We start from the raw sequence: 20,273 nt of genomic DNA on the forward strand, positions 1-20,273 counted from the left end.
ATGTCTGGGGCTAGTTGAAATCCTCCTCTGTTCCTCCCCAGTAGCATTTTGACCATCTTCTGACCTGGGGTCTCATCTTCCGATGGTATACCGACATATCTCTGGTTGTACTGATCCATTTAGTTTTCACGGCAAGAATACTGGGGTGGGTTGCCATTACCTTCCCCAGGGATCGCATTTAGTCTGACCTCTCTGTCATGACCTTTCTGTCTTGGGTGGCCCTTCGCGGTTTAGCTCATGGCATCATTGAGGTGCTCAAGCTCCAGCACCACGACAAGGTAATGATCCTTTGCTGAAGTTCAGCACTGGAGTATAAAACCCTAACATAACAATTTACAGAAAATGAAGGAAGAAAAGACCTTTAAACATTAATTTTATCTAATTGTCTCAAAATAAGTAAAAACCTTCAAATTAACAGAGCAGAAGAGATAACCTGATGCCCTCCAGTATTTTAACTCCTATCAACTAGGGAACTTTAGTTCAAAACATCTGGAGGGCTGTTCTGCCCAGTTGTCTGCCACAGACTAGACCAGTGTTTCGCAACCTTGGCAACTTTAAGACGTGTGGATTTCATCTCCCAGAATTCCCCAGCCAATTCTGGGAGTTGAAGTCCACATGTCTTACAGTTGCTAAGGTTGAGAAATACTGAACTAGACAACTTTACTATTTTATATATATGGAAAATCCATTCCACAGAGTAGGCACTAACACCAGCAGATGTTCAAGAACAGAACAAGGGACATGGAGCAAAGCCTCCATTAATGTTCTAGAAATGAAAATAAAGATCTTTCTGTTCACGTGCCCATTTCCTAAAGTATTCTGAATCCAAGATATATCAGACACTGAAATATGCCATGTTCACACGTTCACCTTGATAAATGTAATCAAGGTATCAAATTCAAATTACATTCACTACATTTGCTCAGTATTTTCTTCTTTATTATAGTGTTGATAATTCCCCAAATCAAACTATATAATATAAAAGAGGGAACAGATCTTAATTAATGTTAGAACACCATCCATAGGAGGAAAAAACCTAAAATTCACACTGAACAGAGTATCTTTCTTAATAAAAGCTTTGGAGTTTCCAAGAACTTTTTATCAGATAAGTTACTCAAAATCCAAAAAGGACAAGTCGGAGAAATGTGGCTGGTGTTCAAAATATAGCTGTACCAAGTTACTGTCCTAAATGAAGTACTGGAATAGTCTGCAACTGCTCATCTCAACTATTAGTATGGTTAGGGGAGTGGTGAGCATGAAGAATAGTGAATGGGGTAATACAGCTCCCAATATTTTACTGGTGCCACAGTAGTGCAAAGATGTATACTACAGCTAATTACCAATGATGTAACTGTCTTTGAACAGTTAAAGGATGCTATCCAGGGAGAGCACTGGCAGTCAAGCCACATTTGTAGATATGAAAAATTCAATCCTATCATCTAGAGATTGCATCAAGACTTTTCTTACAGCTTGCCAGGAGGAAGAAGCCAGACAATCATCTCCATTCCTGGAAATAATGAAATCCAGCTATTAACATCAAAGATGTTCTCATATTTAATTAAATACTTAGTTCCACTGTAAATGGAAAACAAGAGTGACCATCCAGATCAGAATGCAAAGCCCATTTTGAATATACTTTTGCTATTATTTTTTCAGGTGAAGATATGTCTCTGTAAGACTATTTTCATTCCAGTAAATATATGGGAAATGTAAACTATGATTTATAAGATTTACATTTATATTTGTCAACTTACACTGTAGGTTCTACAACAGTAGCAACAAAAATGTAAATGTCCAATATTAGATTTTAAGGCAATTGATATTTAATTATTAAATAGTATATTGAATATTATGTATAGAGGAAATAAAGTTCCATAGCTTTATACAATAGTTTTTAAAGCCTTCTGCACTTTTCAGGGGAATCTCCAAAGAGGTACTTGCACATTTCTAGAAATCAATTTTTCTCCTTAATAGGAAATATTCCTAATACAAAGTTATATTGTCTCACAGCAAAACATATGCATTTAAAATAATGTTAGAAATAAATTCATTCTGTATTTTTGAGAATGCAGTACATTTAATATGTGTTAGTATATCTTAGCTGAAATGACCAAGAGAAAAATACTCTGATTAAAAAATTGATTTAACATGCAGTTTCACTTCACAGTCCCTCTGTAAAAATGAAATCTCCCTAACAAACTCTTAATAAAACCTGTCAATATATCTAGAAAGAAAAATGACACAAATGCATTAAGTATTAAATACCCTTGGAAAAAGTCACATATTCCATGAATTTTTGATGTACTATCTTGACATTAATGTAAAACCTTGATATTTATAATTGACAGATATTTAATAAAGTATAGAATATGGCTGCTGCATAGCATGCAAATTTTTCAGGTTGATCAAAAGGAGATAGGCACTTATTCAAATGAAGCAACCTGTTGATAAATGGCAAAAATCAGATCTCTTAAGTTTGTATACTCAGCTTAATAAATATTATGTTCACTTTCTTTCAGACAACTCTAAATATATGATAAAGTTATACTGCATTTTTTTAAAAAGTACAAATGAGAATACTATGGCAAATGGTTAGTTAAGCGCACACTACAATGTTATAGAGTAGCAATAAGACTATTTATTTAAATGGATATTTGTAAATAAAACTGGTTTGGAGACAAGCTATTAAAATCTCATATGATAATAAAAATGGTGAACCAAGGCAACCTGACATGCAATACATATGCATTTATTCAGAAATAAATTCCAGAGTTCAAAAAAGTTTATTCTCAGTTTATATGCATAGGATTGTGGTCTTAAAAGTAAGTTTCAAAATGTATATTCCATTTTTGTTAGTCACCTGGAAAACAGGCTCACCTATATGCTTAACATTATATTCAGATTATAATTAAACAGCAAAACCCAACTTTCCTGCTATTAATAGGAATTTGATCTTACAACCAATACCTCCACCACAACCACAACAGTGTTCATGTTGTGTGTGTGAAACATACGTGTAAACACACACACAAACAGCAAGGCGAAACCAGAGAAAAATACAAGGAAAGGTTTAGAAGGGACTTTGGAGATCAAATTCCCTGCTCAATGCAAGAATCCACTATTACGCATTCCAAAAGATAAACATGTATTTCCTGCAAAGGAAAGTCCACTAACTCCTGAGACAACTTGTTGAATAGTCTTACCATTAGAAAATTCTTCCTCATGTCCATGAAAATCTATTTCCTTGTAATTTAAAACTATTGTTTCTTCTCTTTCGGAACAACTCTGAATAATTCTTCCCCAGTTTCTATATAATAGCCCTTCACGTGCTTGAAGACAGCTATTATATCTACCTGCAGTTTTTTTCCCCCTACAGCATGAGTAAATACAGTGCTTCCTACCATTCCTCATACATTTTTTTCTTCCAGACCCCTTATCATCTTGGTTGTTCTCCTCTGAACACACTCCAATTTATCAGTTTCTAAAATGTAGAACTCAGAACTAAACTCAATATTCTAGCAGTGCTCTGACCAATGCAGAATAGAGGAGTGTTTACTATATTTTACCACTATATCTCTGGGAAAGGGGGGGAAATGGGAGTAGAAAACAAACTAACAAACAGCAACAAAATACTATGGGAAATAAAAAAACTACAATATTTTTGTCATAGGTAATGGCATTGCAGAATTGAGACTTAGCATCTTTGCATTACTAAATTCTATATACATTATACTGATCTACACCCATGAAATTTACTGAGCTAAGGTTAACTGCCAGACAGAAGCTTTATTTTACCTGGTAGAGTGAAAATAATTAATATTCTTTCCTATCCTTTTTCAAATAATCAGACATGTTTAGGATTCTATCTTTTTAGATTTCATGCCTCTGAGAGTTACAGGCTTTTTTTTACTTTTAATTATGAATGATTTTATGTCTCACAGTATCTCCCCTTTATTCTAATGAGATATATTTTCCAGCTTCTCTTCTACTCCCATCTCATTAATCACCAAACTAGATACTAGATACTACGGGATAGTGAACTGGGTGTAAGTAGGCACACGAGGACTGCTGGCTTGGCCCTGCTGCTTCCTGTGAGATGTCTCCAAATCTTTCCACAGCCCTTTTCTACCTTCCCCATAACTCCTGGAGGAGAGCCAACAATAGGTACACTGCCACCAATCACTTAAATCCAGAGAAATCCTTTCTGTCATTGATTTACTAAGAAGAAGGCAAGTGGTAATCCCTTCCTTCAGGAGCCTGATTGTCAGAAAAACATGTACTAAAGACTAGATTCCTTTCTTAGAATGAATACCACTAGTTCATTTAGAATTTACATATTTATTACATATAACAAAGTCAAAGACCTAGAAAAAAGCTGAAAAGAAAAGGGAAGGGGGTTTGAACAACTGCTTTCTGAAGAGGCTAACTGCTTCCTCAGCTTACTTAGGGAGGACACACCACCAGAACAAGTTAATTCAGCCCAGATCACAATGCATGAAATAAAATAGAATCTATTCTGCCACTAGCTTCACTGATTCTAGCTTGCTGTCCAAATTCACTACCTCTCGGGATATGGTGTCTGCTAGTGTGTTTGTATTTCCTGGTGTTCCTTTTAAGTATGGAGACAATTCGTACTGAAGCATAAATTTATGATAGTCTACTCTGCATCCAAGAAAAAATATATATACCTGTCTCTTTTGTCTTGGGGAACAATCACTGTATAATAACTTTCACCTTTGTTGCCAAGGGAGAAATGGTAACTTTTCTCACTTTATGAACTAAATATATCACCTGATCAAGGCAAGGCTGGTACTCCTTGTCTTCAATCAACTGTAAACCTGGCCTTGGAAACGAGGAAGAAATGAGTGAACCGTTAAGATGAGTGTTTCAAAAGCAATTACTCAATCCTGAGAAAGGGAAAAGAATGAGAAAAACAATCAAAATAAACCTGCCTTCACTGTTTAGTATAAGATAGGGCAGAGAGAAATTCCAGCAACTTTTCAAGATTCTGTTATTTCACCATACAACAATATGGAGCATTCCTGGAATCTCTGCTGTTCCTGTTTTGTGACCTTACATTCCTTGAAGGAGTGGCATCAATCCATCCTCTCTAATGCACTGCACTACTTCCTTGAGATGTTCCCTAGGCTCTTTCTACATATCAGAAAAGATAGCTACGTCATCAAGCAACCACAAGTACTCCCATGCCTCTTGACCAGCCTATGAAAGGGGCCAGGAAATTCTGCAGCTGAAAAGTTAAAACTTTAAACTCTATAGATCTTCATGAGTACTGTAATTAAAGCAAAACATTTGTGGGTACCTGGCATTACCCTTTAGTAAAGTCCAGCATGATGATGAACTGAGCTCCTCCCAATCGCTCCAGCAATCCACCCACTTTGGCCACTGAGGTATCTATCTGGAAAAGTCTTCTTGTTCACCTCTCTGTAATCCACACAGAAATGAACTCCCACCCCTCCTGACTTGTCAACCAGGACTACTCAGGAAGCCCAGGGACTCTGTGATGGTCTGATGGTACCCAACTGTACCATTTCCCCATTTTCCTTCTCAGTAGCCTTGTGTTGCCAGTAGGGTGCCTTCTAAGGCTCTCTGCAAACTGAGGAGGTTTCACCTACTCCTACAGAATGACCTATCAGCTCAGTCCTTAGTTAAATTGAGAACTAAGCAGCAAATTGGGAATGTGCCTGCTCAGCTTCAGCTCTCTGCCCTCCATCAGGGGAGAAGACTACAGAATTTCCTGTATCTTTCCCCCTTGACAGTCCCCCAAACAGATGCTATCCAGAACTTCCATTCCATCCAAAATCTTAAGAAAGATGCTGAATGCCCCAACTTCTAGGACACAAGTTTTCATGGTGCCTTTTAATCTTATTTTCGGCAAACATCAGAAGAGAAAACACAACCTCCAAAGGACAAAGACTGTCCTTCACTCTTTTAAAAACTCATCTAACAAGGAAACCAAAAATCTTGATTGGCTTCCCTGTGTTTTATTTTCTTGGGCTTCAGTTATCTCCTGTCTTGAGTACTGATGGTGAGCAGGAGGGGGCCCCTATCCGGGGGGGTGGGGGGAACACATGCGTAGTTTAGAGGCTTTGAACTTTCCTTCAAAGAAACTCAGAGCAGACCCGCCTTGAGTTTTGAGTTTATCTGTGTTGGTTTCTCACGCTCTTTCAGTCTGGCAGGATTCTTTCTTCTAGAGCATTCAGTAAACACTAGAGACCAACTCACTGTCTTGGCATAGTACCTCGCTCTAAGTTAGGCAATATCCACCCATTACCTGGATGGATGGGTCAAACTAAGTTTCCTTTAACCCTTTCACTCTCTATACTTTCTGAAGTAGAATTTCTGCACATTTTCTAAAAGTGATTTCAAGCCAATGTGACGATCTCAAAAATTGAGATATCCCCTGCATTTAACATAGTAGGGTAGGGAGCAGTGGGATGTTGTCCAAGTACCTTAAACATTCATGTGTCAACAAAGAGAAAGGTTTTATTAAATGGAACACTCCGATTTTGAAACATTTTTCCCAAGGCATTATGTTAGGCACCAACTTTACCATAAATTCTTGCATTTATTCTGGCATTTTGACTGATTTTCCACATTCCTATTAGTTGTCTTATTTTGATTTAATTAATTTTGGTTGCCATGACAGAAAAGGCTGTCTTCTAGGGTCCCACCAGATGACACTCTCTAACAGATGGGACCCAGAGCATGCCTCTCCTGCAGGATTCAACAGGCAGGAAGAGACAATGAGGGAAAGACGTCCTTTAAGTAACCTAGCCCCATGCCATGAAAGGGCTTTAAATGGAACTACCAGTACCTTGAATTGAACCTGGAAGCATACTGGCAATGCAGCTTGCAGAGCAGAGGTGTCACATGCGCCAAACAATGTTACTGTTACTTTACTTCATCAAATGTTTCTTATTGGTTGACATAAAATCAAGGATAGCTGATTCTGTTTTATATCTGTCCATTCTTTGAAGAACAAAAATTTCAGCAAGATGTCAGGAATTTCCTGAAAGGACAGTGCTTGTGAGAGCTTATCCCCCAATAGATATCAAGATAATTAAACTATTCCACCACTACTTTATGTCCCTTCAAAAGATCTGCAGTTTGCTTCAGTACAGCATCATTCATAATTTCCCCAAATGGACAGGAGATACTAGACACCATCAACAGCACTGCTTTGATTCATTCCTCTGGTCTTCCTATTAGCATGTGCAGTGAGCTTTTCACTGAAGCATATTTTAAAAGCAATTGAAATTATCTGATCAGAGAATGCTGCTCATCAGTTTATATGCTTTTTGTCACAACAGCCATGTTTGAACTCTCAATGGTAAGCTAGAACTTTTAAATTGTTTAAGTTTACCATTGTTAGCACAAAACAGTATGACAGTGCTCCAGGTAAGGAAAGTGTTTCACAAGTGAAATTTGTACTTAAACTTTTATTATGGCAAGCATGTTCCACATCAAGATAGATTATTTAGGCCAAAAGTGTAGAAGACAACTCATTTCTAATTTAGTTAAATTACTCATTTCTAAAAAGATAATTCCCTTAAGCAGTTTAATAAAGCTCAAAATATACATCTCCTTTGACTATTTCACTCCATATTTATCGGATTTCTACTGTGTTTTATTTTATTGAGCGTTCATAACTGCAGTTGCATCAAGGAGAAAATTATTAAATCCCAACAATACATTCTGTATATCTGTGGAATAGTATGATTAACTATTGAGGCACGGAATCTTGAAATACAGATAACATCTCAGTGGACAGAGTTGCTCTCTGGAAATGCAACTTGATCTGAGAAATATATACTGTTGTTCTGACTTAGATGCAAAAATGAAAGCTCATCTGAATCTGTGGTCAGGAGAGGGATTAAAAACCTCATCTTCTAAAGAAGAGACTCAACAGACGTTAGTGTTTTGTAGTCAACATAATATTTCTCCCTGGTGTGGTTTAAAAATGTGCAAAAACAATTTCATCTAATATTGGCATATATGGCTTTGAAGCATAGAATTTTCAGTCAAAGTATTTGGGGAGACGATTTTAATGGAATTGTAAGTCATTAAGAGCAGCAAAAATAAATTAAAAGTAGTTATGTTGGCAAATAGGGTCCAAAATACAGAAAATAATGGTTTCCCAACTGACAAGTTTTATGATTTTCGAAATGGAAAGTTCTTATTCAGCCAATGAACTTTCCTACTGATACAGAAGAGGGACTTAAGAGAAACAGAAATGAAAAAGATGAGGCTGGGGGTGCACTATGAAAATACAGAACCTGATAAAAGACTTAGCAAAATAGATTCAACGTTTTTGGCATTGAGAAAATTCACTGTCAAACAAATGTGGGATCTCCTGGCATTTTATCTGCAATAAAAATAGCAGAGAGAAAATGAAGAGAACTAGAGATTTCAGCTGAACTCACTGATCTAACTTTTCAGTTGTTTAAACTTTGTGCTTAAAATAACAAGCTGCCCAAGACTCTTGGTAAGTGTGCCAATGACATTTGTACCCTGCAACAATCAATTTGATTGAGTGTTGATCCTGGCACTTTCATAGTAGAAAATAAATTTAAAGCATCCATGGTAAGTTTAAAAAACATAAAACAAAACTTCCTAACAGTGAAACAAGAATAAAACAAAAGACAGCCCTCAACAAGTTAAAGCAGGGTTCCTCAACCTTGGCAACTCTAAGCTGTGCGGACTTCAACTCCCAGAATTCCTCAGCCAGCTTTGCTTAGAGTTGCCAAGGTTGAGGAACCCTGAGTTAAAGCACTCTCCAGAACAGCTTCATCTTCAATGTGGGGATGCACTCAAGGACAGCACCAGCCTGATACCTACTGGGGGACTGATCCAATGTTTTCTGATCTATGCTTATGCTACTCAACAGAAGAAAAGTCAACCACTTTCTGAAGTAGTCTGTTTTCATCACTGAATAGCTATAACCATTAGGAAGCTTTTTCCCATATTTAAACTAAATCCCCTTCTCTGAGATTTCTACCCATTCAGTTCTAGACCTGCCCTCTAGAATATAAAACAGCTCTGCCTCTCCAGAATCTTCGCGATGACACACTTTTAGGTATTTGTATTAATCTTCTCTTCTTCAGGATAAATATGTCAAGACCTTTCAGCTGTTCCTCACATTCCCTTCTCTGTCACCACTCCACCTTTCCACCATTGTTCCTATTATTGTATTTTTATATAGATTTATAATCTAGGTATATTTAGTTCTACCTTCTCTCATGTTTGCACTTTTGTTGAACTATTCTCATTATCTTTTCATTCCTTTCTTCAGTCTGACACTTCAAAAAGTTTTCATTCTCTTACTATTTATATATTGATGATTGTAATGTTCCTCTAGCTTTTCTTCATCTTGACATTCTTGCTACTCCTCTTGCCCTCCCCCACAGCAATTCAAGCAACATTTATTTTAATTTACTACATAATGTTCATTTTCTAGGATGTTATCCTTAGATTAGAAAACAATACATCTGGTAATGTTATGTCATTAAGAATATGAAATAAGAGTTTCTATTATTCAGTATTTTCTTTCATTCCCTTTCCAATCTGGCAGAGAATAGGTACAGCCGGGAGACTGTAGCTCTGCTTTTATATACTAAAGTGCACAATTGTATGATAATAAAAGGCAGGACTTTTCTTCTTCCCATAAAGCTACAAATATGTCCATGTGGAGAAAAAATTAAAACAGGCAACTGCTGCCTTTTAAAGACAAACCAAAATCTTTGCAAAGAGCAAAGAATCTTCACTCTACATGTCTATAAACCGTATGGCTCCCTCTTGTGCTTATTTTACCACATTTCAGTGTTCAAAGAGCTGAGCATTATGCAATAAACATTCATGTTCTGTGCACTTTGCTGTACAGTATATAGTTTGTCCTCGTAAAAGGCTAATGGTAGCAACATGCATGCATTTAAAAAATAGAGGAAGGAATTATAAACACATAAAGCCAGTTTGGTCTAGTGGTTAAGGCTAGAAACCAGGAGACTGAGAGTTCTAGTCCCGCCTGAGGCATGAAAGTCAGCTGGGTGACCTTGGGCCAGTCACTCTCTCTCAGCCCAACTCACCTCACAGGGTTGTTGTTGTGAGGAAAACAGGAGGAAGGAGGAGTATTAGGTATGTTCGCTACCTTGAGTTATTTATAAAAATAATAAAGGTGGGATAGAAAATAAATAAAATAAAATAAAAAATAAAAATTGGAATAAACTGAAGAGTCCTCCAGAAGCTAAGTTTTAAACTTAAGCCTAATAACTATTTTTCCTGCTCTTGAAGTTCAAGCTTAAGAGATCTTGCCAATTGCCTTATGTCTATTTTAAGAATTACATTACACATCTGGGTCTTTGCTAATAGCAAGGGCTATTTTTTGAATACACAAACTTGCACCTGCTTTACGTTGCCAAGCAAAAGTAATATACAGGTAACAAGAGATATAGAAGAAATAGCACCCCTCAGTTTTCAAGTACACTCAGAATAATTGCAGTCAAAAAGTGCTTAGAAATGACATCTTGAAAATTTACTCCTACTGCTTCCATGAAGACACATTACTGGTTACCAAGCAAACATGTGAATGTATACATGACTTAGAATATCTATTTTAATGCCTATAAACCACCAAGCAGAGTAATGTGATGTAGAGGATTAGACTACAGGAACCAGATTTTAAATTCAACTAAATTATAAAACCAGCATGGGGCAAATCTGGATTATATGTATCTTAAAAAAAAATAGATCAAAAAGATGTACTGTATACACCTTGCTATCCTTTTAGACCATTTCAGCTTCCACTCAGGTACAATACTATTATTAAAACAACAGTCAACATTATATAGTGCTCTCAAATGCATATGCGTTATTCAGTTATATTCCAAACGATTTTATAAAGTGCTGGCATTATTCTCTCTCATAGTGAAAGGTGGGAGGAGCTGAGAAAGACTCACCTGATACTATCCCATGAATGTACAGCGGAGACAAAAATCAGCAGGGCTTTTTGATTTGTAGCTCAGTCTATTGGCTACTAAAAGTGTCTGGGCTGTAGTTAACTATACTTTCCCTTCTAGAAAGTCATGCTACTTACGCACAACAATGTACATACAGTATATCAGTTTTCCCTTTTCATCTAGTAATTAACATTCCATGGTAATAATTTCAGATTGTGTTTTAAGTTGCTTTTAAATATTTACTTCTGCAAGTAACCTTCCCAGAACCAGCTATTTTCTCAGTTTTTACTACATTCTCCAATGAACCAATATTAGAGGGAATGATATGTAATTGAATCCAACCCAGTCATGTTGTTAAGTCAATTTTATGGTATAGTGACAAAGAGCTCACAAAACAGTAATATAACAATAGTTTGAGCTAAAGCTTACAGTTTGTGATATACAACTCTACTACTGACTTAAAACAACAAATTTTTAAGAAGAACATGCATTTTTAAAAGTTCTTCTGAAAGAATACAGACACCCTATTGTCCCTTCAAAATGCATCTCTCACTTTGGAATGTTGGCATGCTGATGATCACACTTGTCTACTTTCAAATGTCAGTATTACACATAAGATATAATCTGGATATCATGTCACTTGGTGGCACACTTTATTAACTTTGCACTAGGGTAGCATATGGCAGGCATAATTTTTTTTTAAACCATCATTTAAAACAACATTAGAAGCCTTGTGTTGCCAGTTTTCTTTTTTTTAAATGCTGGAGCTTATCTATGACATTGGCATCTCATTAATATAGCACCTTCTGTTCTAAAGGGAGAAAACGTGAAGCTTTCAGCCTTCATCGTTCTATCACAATCTTACAATTTGTCCAGGCATGTTTCGAACCACCCAACTAAAAAAATGCCACCTAGTACTACAGCTTTAGAGCAACCTAGATGCTTGAAGCAAATAAACTAAAGACTGACTTAACATAAAAACAGAAGTTAAAATGAGAAATGGGGCTCAAGAGGTATTTATTAATACTATACTATGAAAATGTGTACTGTTGTTTTTTTCATATTCTCTGGGAACAAAAACTCACATAGCTTTAAAAGCAATCTGGGACTAATTTGTCTAACCTAGTTTTCAAAATGTTTTTATGATAATACTAACACTAGGTATAAAACTTTCATTTTAAAATATTAAAAAATGTTCAAAATTATTGTAAATTGACATTACAATTCAGTAAAGACATGCAGGAAGTAGAATATGTTTCAACAGAGATTTTATTCCATTAAACAGCAGTGTTGAAAGATTTTGCTGTATGATGTACCCATTTCTATATAGGAAAGCTTCTTTGCAATAAAGGCTTAATGCACACTGAATAGTTATCTAAGAAGATTTTGTTTGATGTTTTAGGAGTCACAAAAAGAAATCTGATAAGATGTTCTGTCACTATGCTATGCATGAAGAATATTTTCTTGTCTTAGAAATATAAAGCCTTGGAAACTCAGGGACATCTACATTACAGTTGTGAAAAAGCTAAGTACAGCATGGGGAACAAAATGGCTAGAAGGCAGAAGCAGTTAGAAGAAAATTGTACTATGAATTAAGAGGACATGATGCTATGATCCAAGATACCAATCTATCAATAAAAATGTATTCTCCTCCTAGTGTTCTGCCTCACCCGTAAACCTGCTCCACTCAAAAAGCTTTGTATTTACTCAATCTGTAGATGAATCAAGTACATAGGGTTCAATTTTATTTCCAGAAACACTTAATTCTATATGAGGTGCTTGGTTCATATTTTACCCATGGAGCTAACAGAAAGGCCACATGTACAAAGAACCATAACAATGGTTCACTATACCTATCTCATCCATGCACAAAAATGATGGAAGAATAAATCATAATGTACTTATCATATATTTATTTCACATATTTCTACAACATCCAGCTCCCAAGATCCCAGGCAATCTACACATTCTGAAATAATAGTTTTTATTCACAAAACTGGTTTGTTTACAAAATAAGGCTTATTATGTGCATCAATGTTGTAGTGAGTCTACATTTCAAAAATCCTTCTTTTCCTAAGTACCTCTTCTGTTGCTTTAAAGAATATTTCTTTCTCTCTCTCTCTCTTGTGCCTTTGAGTCAGTCTTAATTCCTGGTGACTACATGGATAAATCCAAGCAATTAACTTGGCAACAATTTTTTGGAAATGATTTGCCATTGCCTTTTTCCTGGCAGAGAAAGTGGCCCAAAATCACCCAGCTCGTTTTATGCCTAAGGCAGGACTAGAACTCAGTTTCCCAGCTTCTAGCCCAGTGCCTTTAACCACTGCACCAAACTGGCTCTTTTAATAAAGCTACCTTTCTTAAATGCAATGTTTCTATCTCTTCCACCAGTTCCACAGCTCTCTCTGATAATTTATAACCTCTTACTTCATTTTCTCCTCTACCTATGCTAAATAACCTTTAACAAGGTGTTGCTTTTGGTTACAATTATTCCCTCCTGCTTTGCATGAGAAAGTTCTCTTAATAACCAGGTAATTAGACAGTGTTTGGGCTATTTCCCCCCCACCCCAAATTCCAAACCAGCTAGGGGAGATAGGGACAGACTTGCCAATTCTTCTCCTCTGTTGTCCACAGGTTTACTTGTCTCTTTCTCTCTTCTGGGAACTTAAGATCAAAGGTCTCCTTCTCTTTCTCTAGGATATTCAGATCATAGCCACCTATTTGCTGAACACTGAATTTCTGGAAGTCTTGGATCTTTGAGCTCTGCACTTTTTGTGATGCACAGTGCTTTTCTCCTCCCAATGGACAGCAATTTTTCTTATATGAACAGCAATTCTTCTAACAACCACACCACATCATGCTGCATACCACCATATAGTCACATGTCTTTTTTAAGCCCTTTGACTCCTCTTATTTTCTAGCAAAGACATGGTGTCTAGGTGCAATTTGTTTGTGTTAAACAGGGTTTATATGACAGGTATGAGCTTGTATACCCTTAAAGCCTCCAGTAGCAAAGTGGGTAGTATCAATTTTTAGCATGTGGCCTCTCTAAACAAGGGACCAGATTTAGCATACTACATATATGCAGAACATCTTTGAATGTGAAATATTTGCACCATCTTGAAAATGTTCTGAAATTGCTGTTTCAAGCCCAATCATAGTGGCTCAAGCTCAAAACACTTGTGGAAAGGTCAGAACAGCCTATCTGGAACTCAGAGCAACTATTTCAAATTCAAAATTTCAAGCTAGAAAGGTTCTGAGTCTGAAATGTTTGTACAACCCTATGCCTCACCCTAGCAATGTTTCTTAATGTATCTGTCTCTATATGCAGAGAAAACTCAGGTATGGAAAAAGCAGAAGACAAAAGAAAGTACTGTAGCAGAGATGCTGTTGGAACGATGCAAACCATCCTATTCAACATTAAAAAAAAAGATTCAAACCTCAGAAATGAACACCAAAAGAACAGTAATATATACAGAGATGCACTGCACTACTAAAATTCTTTTCAGAGTATAAGCCTCCTACCCCATCCACAACAGAATTTTGCTACAATGTAAGAATCTATTAAGAAAACAAGCACTATAACAATGCAAAAATCTTTCTGCATTATTCAAAAGTAACACAAAATGGAACCTTTTAATGCATTTTTCTTTAATACAATTCATATATTCTGCAACTTCTGTTTTAGGCCTCTTACCTGTACAACTTTGTAGAAATAGGCATACTGTCGGGCAGTATTTTTATACTGGCTAAAAACATCATGTATGGCCTGAGTTGACTGAAGATACTGAACTTCATCTTCTTCAAAGTAAAGAGCAGTGTTATATTCATTTGGGAGAGTCTGGATGTAAGGCAGCCAGAATGAACTAGGGTTGCATCGTTCACAAAGAAGATGAAATGCTAATGTGATGTTGCCCATAGCTTGGAGAATTCGATCTTGAGAATATAGAGATCCTTAAAAAGGAAAGAAAGAACCCCGTAAGGAAATCTTAGTCCCTCTAAAATCATTATGGGAAAAAACTTAATATCTATTTTATACCTGAATGAGTTTATGTTTTATCTCCTGTTATAGGCATCCTAATTTTTAAACAAGATCTTAAAAATCACTGCCTAAATTTTACAAAATGTGCTTTAAGAATTTCAGTAATGTTTACCTATTTACTTGATTCATATGCTGCCTTTCTGATCTGATGAGCTCTCAAACATACTATCAAAATTTAGAATAAATACTAAATTTATTTTACAACTTCCAATACACCAGAAAGTGATTTAAATATAGATCATCATATTAGATATTAAGGAGGAAAGTTCTTTCTATAATCAAAATAGTAGGGAGTAACTTTTGCAAAGAAGTATCTATATTTAAGGTTCTTTATTATTCCCAAGTCTTCTAACATAGCATAACTTTAAACCCACTGACCCAATTTAGGCTTGTGGGATTATGTTCACTCATGCATTTTTTTGTTGATTCTACTTTTTTTTCTGAGATCCACCCAATAAATTGTAGTTATGTGGCTCAGGCATACATTTAGGATTAATACCCTTGAGCACTTACCAAACTTGGGAATTTTCCAACCAAAAGCCTATTCCTAGTTTCTCTCCAAGTTTTCTTTACATCACTACTCAAAGACAGGCATTTAATTATCACTACTGTTAAACAAATAGTTAATTCTATTAATTCTACTTGACAACTTACAGCATTATACCATGGAAAACATCCTATAAGTATGCCTCAGACTTATTTGTTAATACTCTCAAAAACTCCTCTTACCCAGGACTGAATTTTTAGCTGACTCTACGGTCATCAACAATTTTCTGGGAACCCAGAGAAAAAGTTCTTCTGCCTATAAAAGCCACAAAATAGTTCACAATATTATATACATCCAATAAACATAACATTTTTAGGTAGCAATCCAGCTGTTTTCTTAGCAGACTTACACAGTGTTAAATGAGTTGCACCTCTTCTCTATTAGGCTTCCTAATGGTTAAGTTCTTAGCCACAAAGTAGTCATATAATTGCTATTTGCCTGGGCACAAGACTTGGATTGCATGTACATTTCTCTCTATGTGGGCCATTCCATGCCAAAGGAACAAAGGAACACTATGTCAGACTCAAATTTTTGTAAAAATTTTCAACAAAAAAGGGAAGAAAGCTGCACTATTTTTTCTGAATGCAGAAAATGCCTTTGATAACTTGCAGCAGCCAGTTTTGCTGGCTGTACTGAATAAAATGAATCCCAGAGAAGAGTTCAAAGCTTTGTTTAAAAGCAAGTATCAACGGCAAACAGCAAAGATTATGGCCAACGGAGCACTCTCTGCAGACTTTCAAATATGTAAAGGCACAAGGCATGGATATCTGCTTTCTCCCTTGCTATTCATCACTGCTCTAGAGATATTGGCAGAAAATGTCCAAGGTGATAAACACGTAACAGGTCTTAAAACTTGTGGAGAGGAATATAAGCTTAAATGTTATGCAGACAATATAGTCAGGTAGTCCTCGACTTATGACCACAATTGGGACCAGAACTTCCATTGCTAAGCAATGTGGTTAAGTGATTCGCACCCGATTTTACAACCTTTTTTGCCACAGTTGTTAAATGAATCACACAGCCATTAAGGAAAGCACATGGTCGTTAAGTGAATCACTCAGTTCCCCATTGATTTGGGTTGTCAGAAGTCAGCTGGGAAGGTTGCAAATGGTGATTTATTTTATTTATTTATATTTCAAATTTCTATCTCCGCCCATCTCTCCCGAAAAGGTGATCACATGACTCTGGGATGCTACAACCATTGTAGATGCATGCCAGTTGCCAAGCACTGAATTTTGATCACATGACCACGGGGATGCTGCAACAGTCATAAGTCACTTTTTCCAGTGCCATCGTAACTTTGAACGATCGCTAAATAAATGGTCGTAAGTCGAAGACTACCTGTATTAACTATCGCAGAACTACAAAGGACAATAAAACAGTTGATGAAAACAATTCACAAATTTGAAGAATTTTCCAGATATGAAATCAATGTCCACAAAACAAAAATAATTACAAGATACTTAATGCAAGGAGAAATTAATATCTTGCAAGAACCTGGCTGTCGGATAACCCACTCAGTGAAATACCATCTGCATTTGACAGGTAATAATCAAGAAATATAACAAAATTGGAAAGACATATAGAACTATCCAGAGAATTTTGGAAATTAAATTTGAAATGAAATCACATTATAAAACAATTCAATGCATTTTGCAACTGTTCATCAATGTTATACTTGGCATTAATTGTACAATTTAAGCAACATTATGTTCATTAATATTTTAGAAATTATATTTAACACTGATATAATTTTTTTCCTCACCTTTGAAGGTTCAATTTATCTAATCATCATAGTGTTAACAATTTCTAGTTTCTACTGCATAAATACCACAGTACTCAGCTATCATCTGTATTCTATAATATATTATTTGCATTTTATAATGTAATAAAATAATTAACTTGGAAAAAAAGAAATATATCAAAATAACTATGCTAAATTATGGCAAGAAATTAAAATATATCTCGAAAGGTAGAGAAATTAAAAGCCCTCCTGGTCAGGATCAATTGCAATTATCAAAATAAATGTCTTACCCAAGAGAAATTACTTGTTTCAAATGGCGCCAATCTCATAGAAAACCTTACAATGGCAAGAAATTGTCAGTAAATTTATATGGAGTGGGAAAAGGACCCAGAGTTAAACTTAAAATTTTACAGGATTCAAAAGACAGAGGTGATCTTGCTCTTCCAAATTTTAAATTGTATCACAAAGCAAGTTGCCTGTCATGCTTAACATAGTGGATAAAATTCCCAAATAATAAAACACCAATATTGGAAGGAGCTAGCCTAGCCAATAGATTCCATAGATATTTATGGCACAAAGAAGATAAAAACTTAAAAGGATGTATTATCAGACAAAGTTTGATAAAAGCACGGAACTCCAAAAGGAAAATAATAAGCCCAACAATTTTACCCTTAGCTTCTTCTCTAAATGCGTTCCATGTTGGAGACAATTAAAGTAAAAAAATGTAATTACAACTGTCCAGAGTCCCCTTTTGGGAGAGATGGGTGGTGACAGAAATTTGAAGAATTAATTAATTAATTAAAATATGCAGATATGGTTCACCCAGAATCCATAAATAGATTAAAGACCCAGCAAGAATTACTCAACAAAGGCCAGAATATACCATGGTTGATGTAGTTACAAATTATTGGGAGGATAAAATCTGATCTTAAGAATGAGGAACACTAAAAAAAAAAAAAAAAAACAATTTTAAATACGTATACAGAATCAATACCAGCTGTTAAGGCATATATATAAACTCCTACTCAGATATGATACGGAGGAAGAACAAATAAAAAATTGCATGATAAAATGGATGGAAAACTTTAAAGAAAATAGTCACAACACAACAGTGGGAAGAATTATGGACCAAATCTATTTTTTTGTTGTTTTATTTATTCGTTTAGTCGCTTCCGACTCTTCGTGACTTCATGGACCAGCCCACGCCAGAGCTTCCTGTCGGTCGTCAACACCCCCAGCTCCCCCAGGGACAAGTCCGTCACCTCTAGAATATCATCCATCCACCTTGCCCGTGGTCGGCCCCTCTTCCTTTTGCCCTCCACTCTCCCTAGCATCAACATCTTCTCCAGGGTGTCCTGTCTTCTCATTATGTGGCCAAAGTATTTCAGTTTTGCCTTTAATATCGTTCCCTCAAGTGAGCAGTCTGGCTTTATTTCCTGGAGGATGGACTGGTTTGATCTTCTTGCAGTCCAAGGCACTCTCAGAATTTTCCTCCAACACCACAGTTCCAAAGCATCTATCTTCCTTCTCTCAGCCTTCCTTATGGTCCAGCTCTCGCAGCCATATGTTACTACGGGGAACACCATTGCTTTAACTATGCGGGCCTTTGTTGTCAGTGTGATGTCTCTGCTCTTAACTATTTTATTGAGATTTGTCATTGCTCTTCTCCCAAGGATTAAGTGTCTTCTGATTTCCTGACTGCAGTCAGCATCTGCAGTAATCTTTGCACCTAGGAATACAAAGTCTTTCACTGCTTCTACATTTTCTCCCTCTCTTTGCCAGTTATCAATCAAGCTGGTTGCCATAATCTTGGTTTTTTTGAGGTTTAGCTGCAAGCCAGCTTTTGCACTTTCTTCTTTCACCTTCATCATAAGGCTCCTCAGTTCCTCTTCACTTTCAGCCATCAAAGTGGTATCATCTGCATATCTGAGATTGTTAATGTTTCTTCCAGTGATTTTAACTCCAGCCTTGGATTCCTCAAGCCCAGCATGTCGCATGATGTGTTCTGCATACAAGTTGAATAGGTAGGGTGAGAGTATACAGCCCTGCCGTACTCCTTTCCCAATCTTAAACCAGTCCGTTGTTCCGTGGTCTGTTCTTACTGTTGCTACTTGGTCGTTATACAGATTCTTCAGGAGGCAGACAAGATGACTTGGTATCCCCATACCACTAAGAACTTGCCACAATTTGTTATGGTCCACACAGTCAAAGGCTTTAGAATAGTCAAGAAAACAGAAATAGATGTTTTTCTGAAACTCCCTGGCTTTTTCCATTATCCATCGGATATTGGCAATTTGGTCCCTAGTTCCTCTGCCTTTTCTAAACCCAGCTTGTACATCTGGCAATTCTCGCTCCATGAATTGCTGAAGTCTACCTTGCAGGATCTTGAGCATTACCTTACTGGCATGTGAAATGAGTGCCACTGTTTGATAGTTTGAACATTCTTTAGTGTTCCCCTTTTTTGGTATGGGGATATAAGTTGATTTTTTCCAATCTGATGGCCATTCTTGTGTTTTCCAAATTTGCTGGCATATAGCATGCATTACCTTGACAGCATCATCTTGCAAGAACCAAATCTATAAAATTTATTTTAAGTTATAATCTAAAAGAAAACTGGTATAAAATGTTTTACAGATTGTATACAACTCCATCAATAATTTCCAAGATAGACAAATCATACAGTAACAGAAGGAACATTTTACAAGTGGTGGACATGTACAAAAACTCAGAAGTATTGGAAAGACATACATTGCACCATCCAAAGAATTTTAGACATTTCATTTCAAATTTAATCACAATTTTTTAAATTAGGTTATAACCCCAGAATACCATAATCCCAGAACCACCATAATTTACTGAAATGCATGCTCAAGGCTGCAAGGATAAACTTTGCCAAACATTGGAAGGAAGATAGAACAACAACATATCTGATTGGGAACTTTAACTTGAAGAATATGCAGCAATGGC

General features: G+C 36.2%; 1 protein-coding gene across 1 annotated transcript in view; it reads right to left on the reverse strand.

The window, feature by feature from the left end:
- SETD3 (SET domain containing 3, actin N3(tau)-histidine methyltransferase) overlaps window positions 1-20,273 on the reverse strand; it is an 81,615-nt gene that overhangs the window by 36,484 nt on the left and 24,858 nt on the right. The window contains exons 5-6 of the mRNA XM_063290309.1: window positions 15,745-15,817; window positions 14,671-14,927 (exon numbers count right to left, since the gene is read on the reverse strand). Coding sequence (XP_063146379.1) covers window positions 14,671-14,927; window positions 15,745-15,817 — 330 coding nt within the window. The remainder of the gene's footprint in view (window positions 1-14,670; window positions 14,928-15,744; window positions 15,818-20,273) is intronic.

The sequence above is a fragment of the Candoia aspera genome, chromosome 1 (assembly GCF_035149785.1).
Source record: "Candoia aspera isolate rCanAsp1 chromosome 1, rCanAsp1.hap2, whole genome shotgun sequence".
Lineage (NCBI taxonomy): Eukaryota > Metazoa > Chordata > Lepidosauria > Squamata > Boidae > Candoia > Candoia aspera.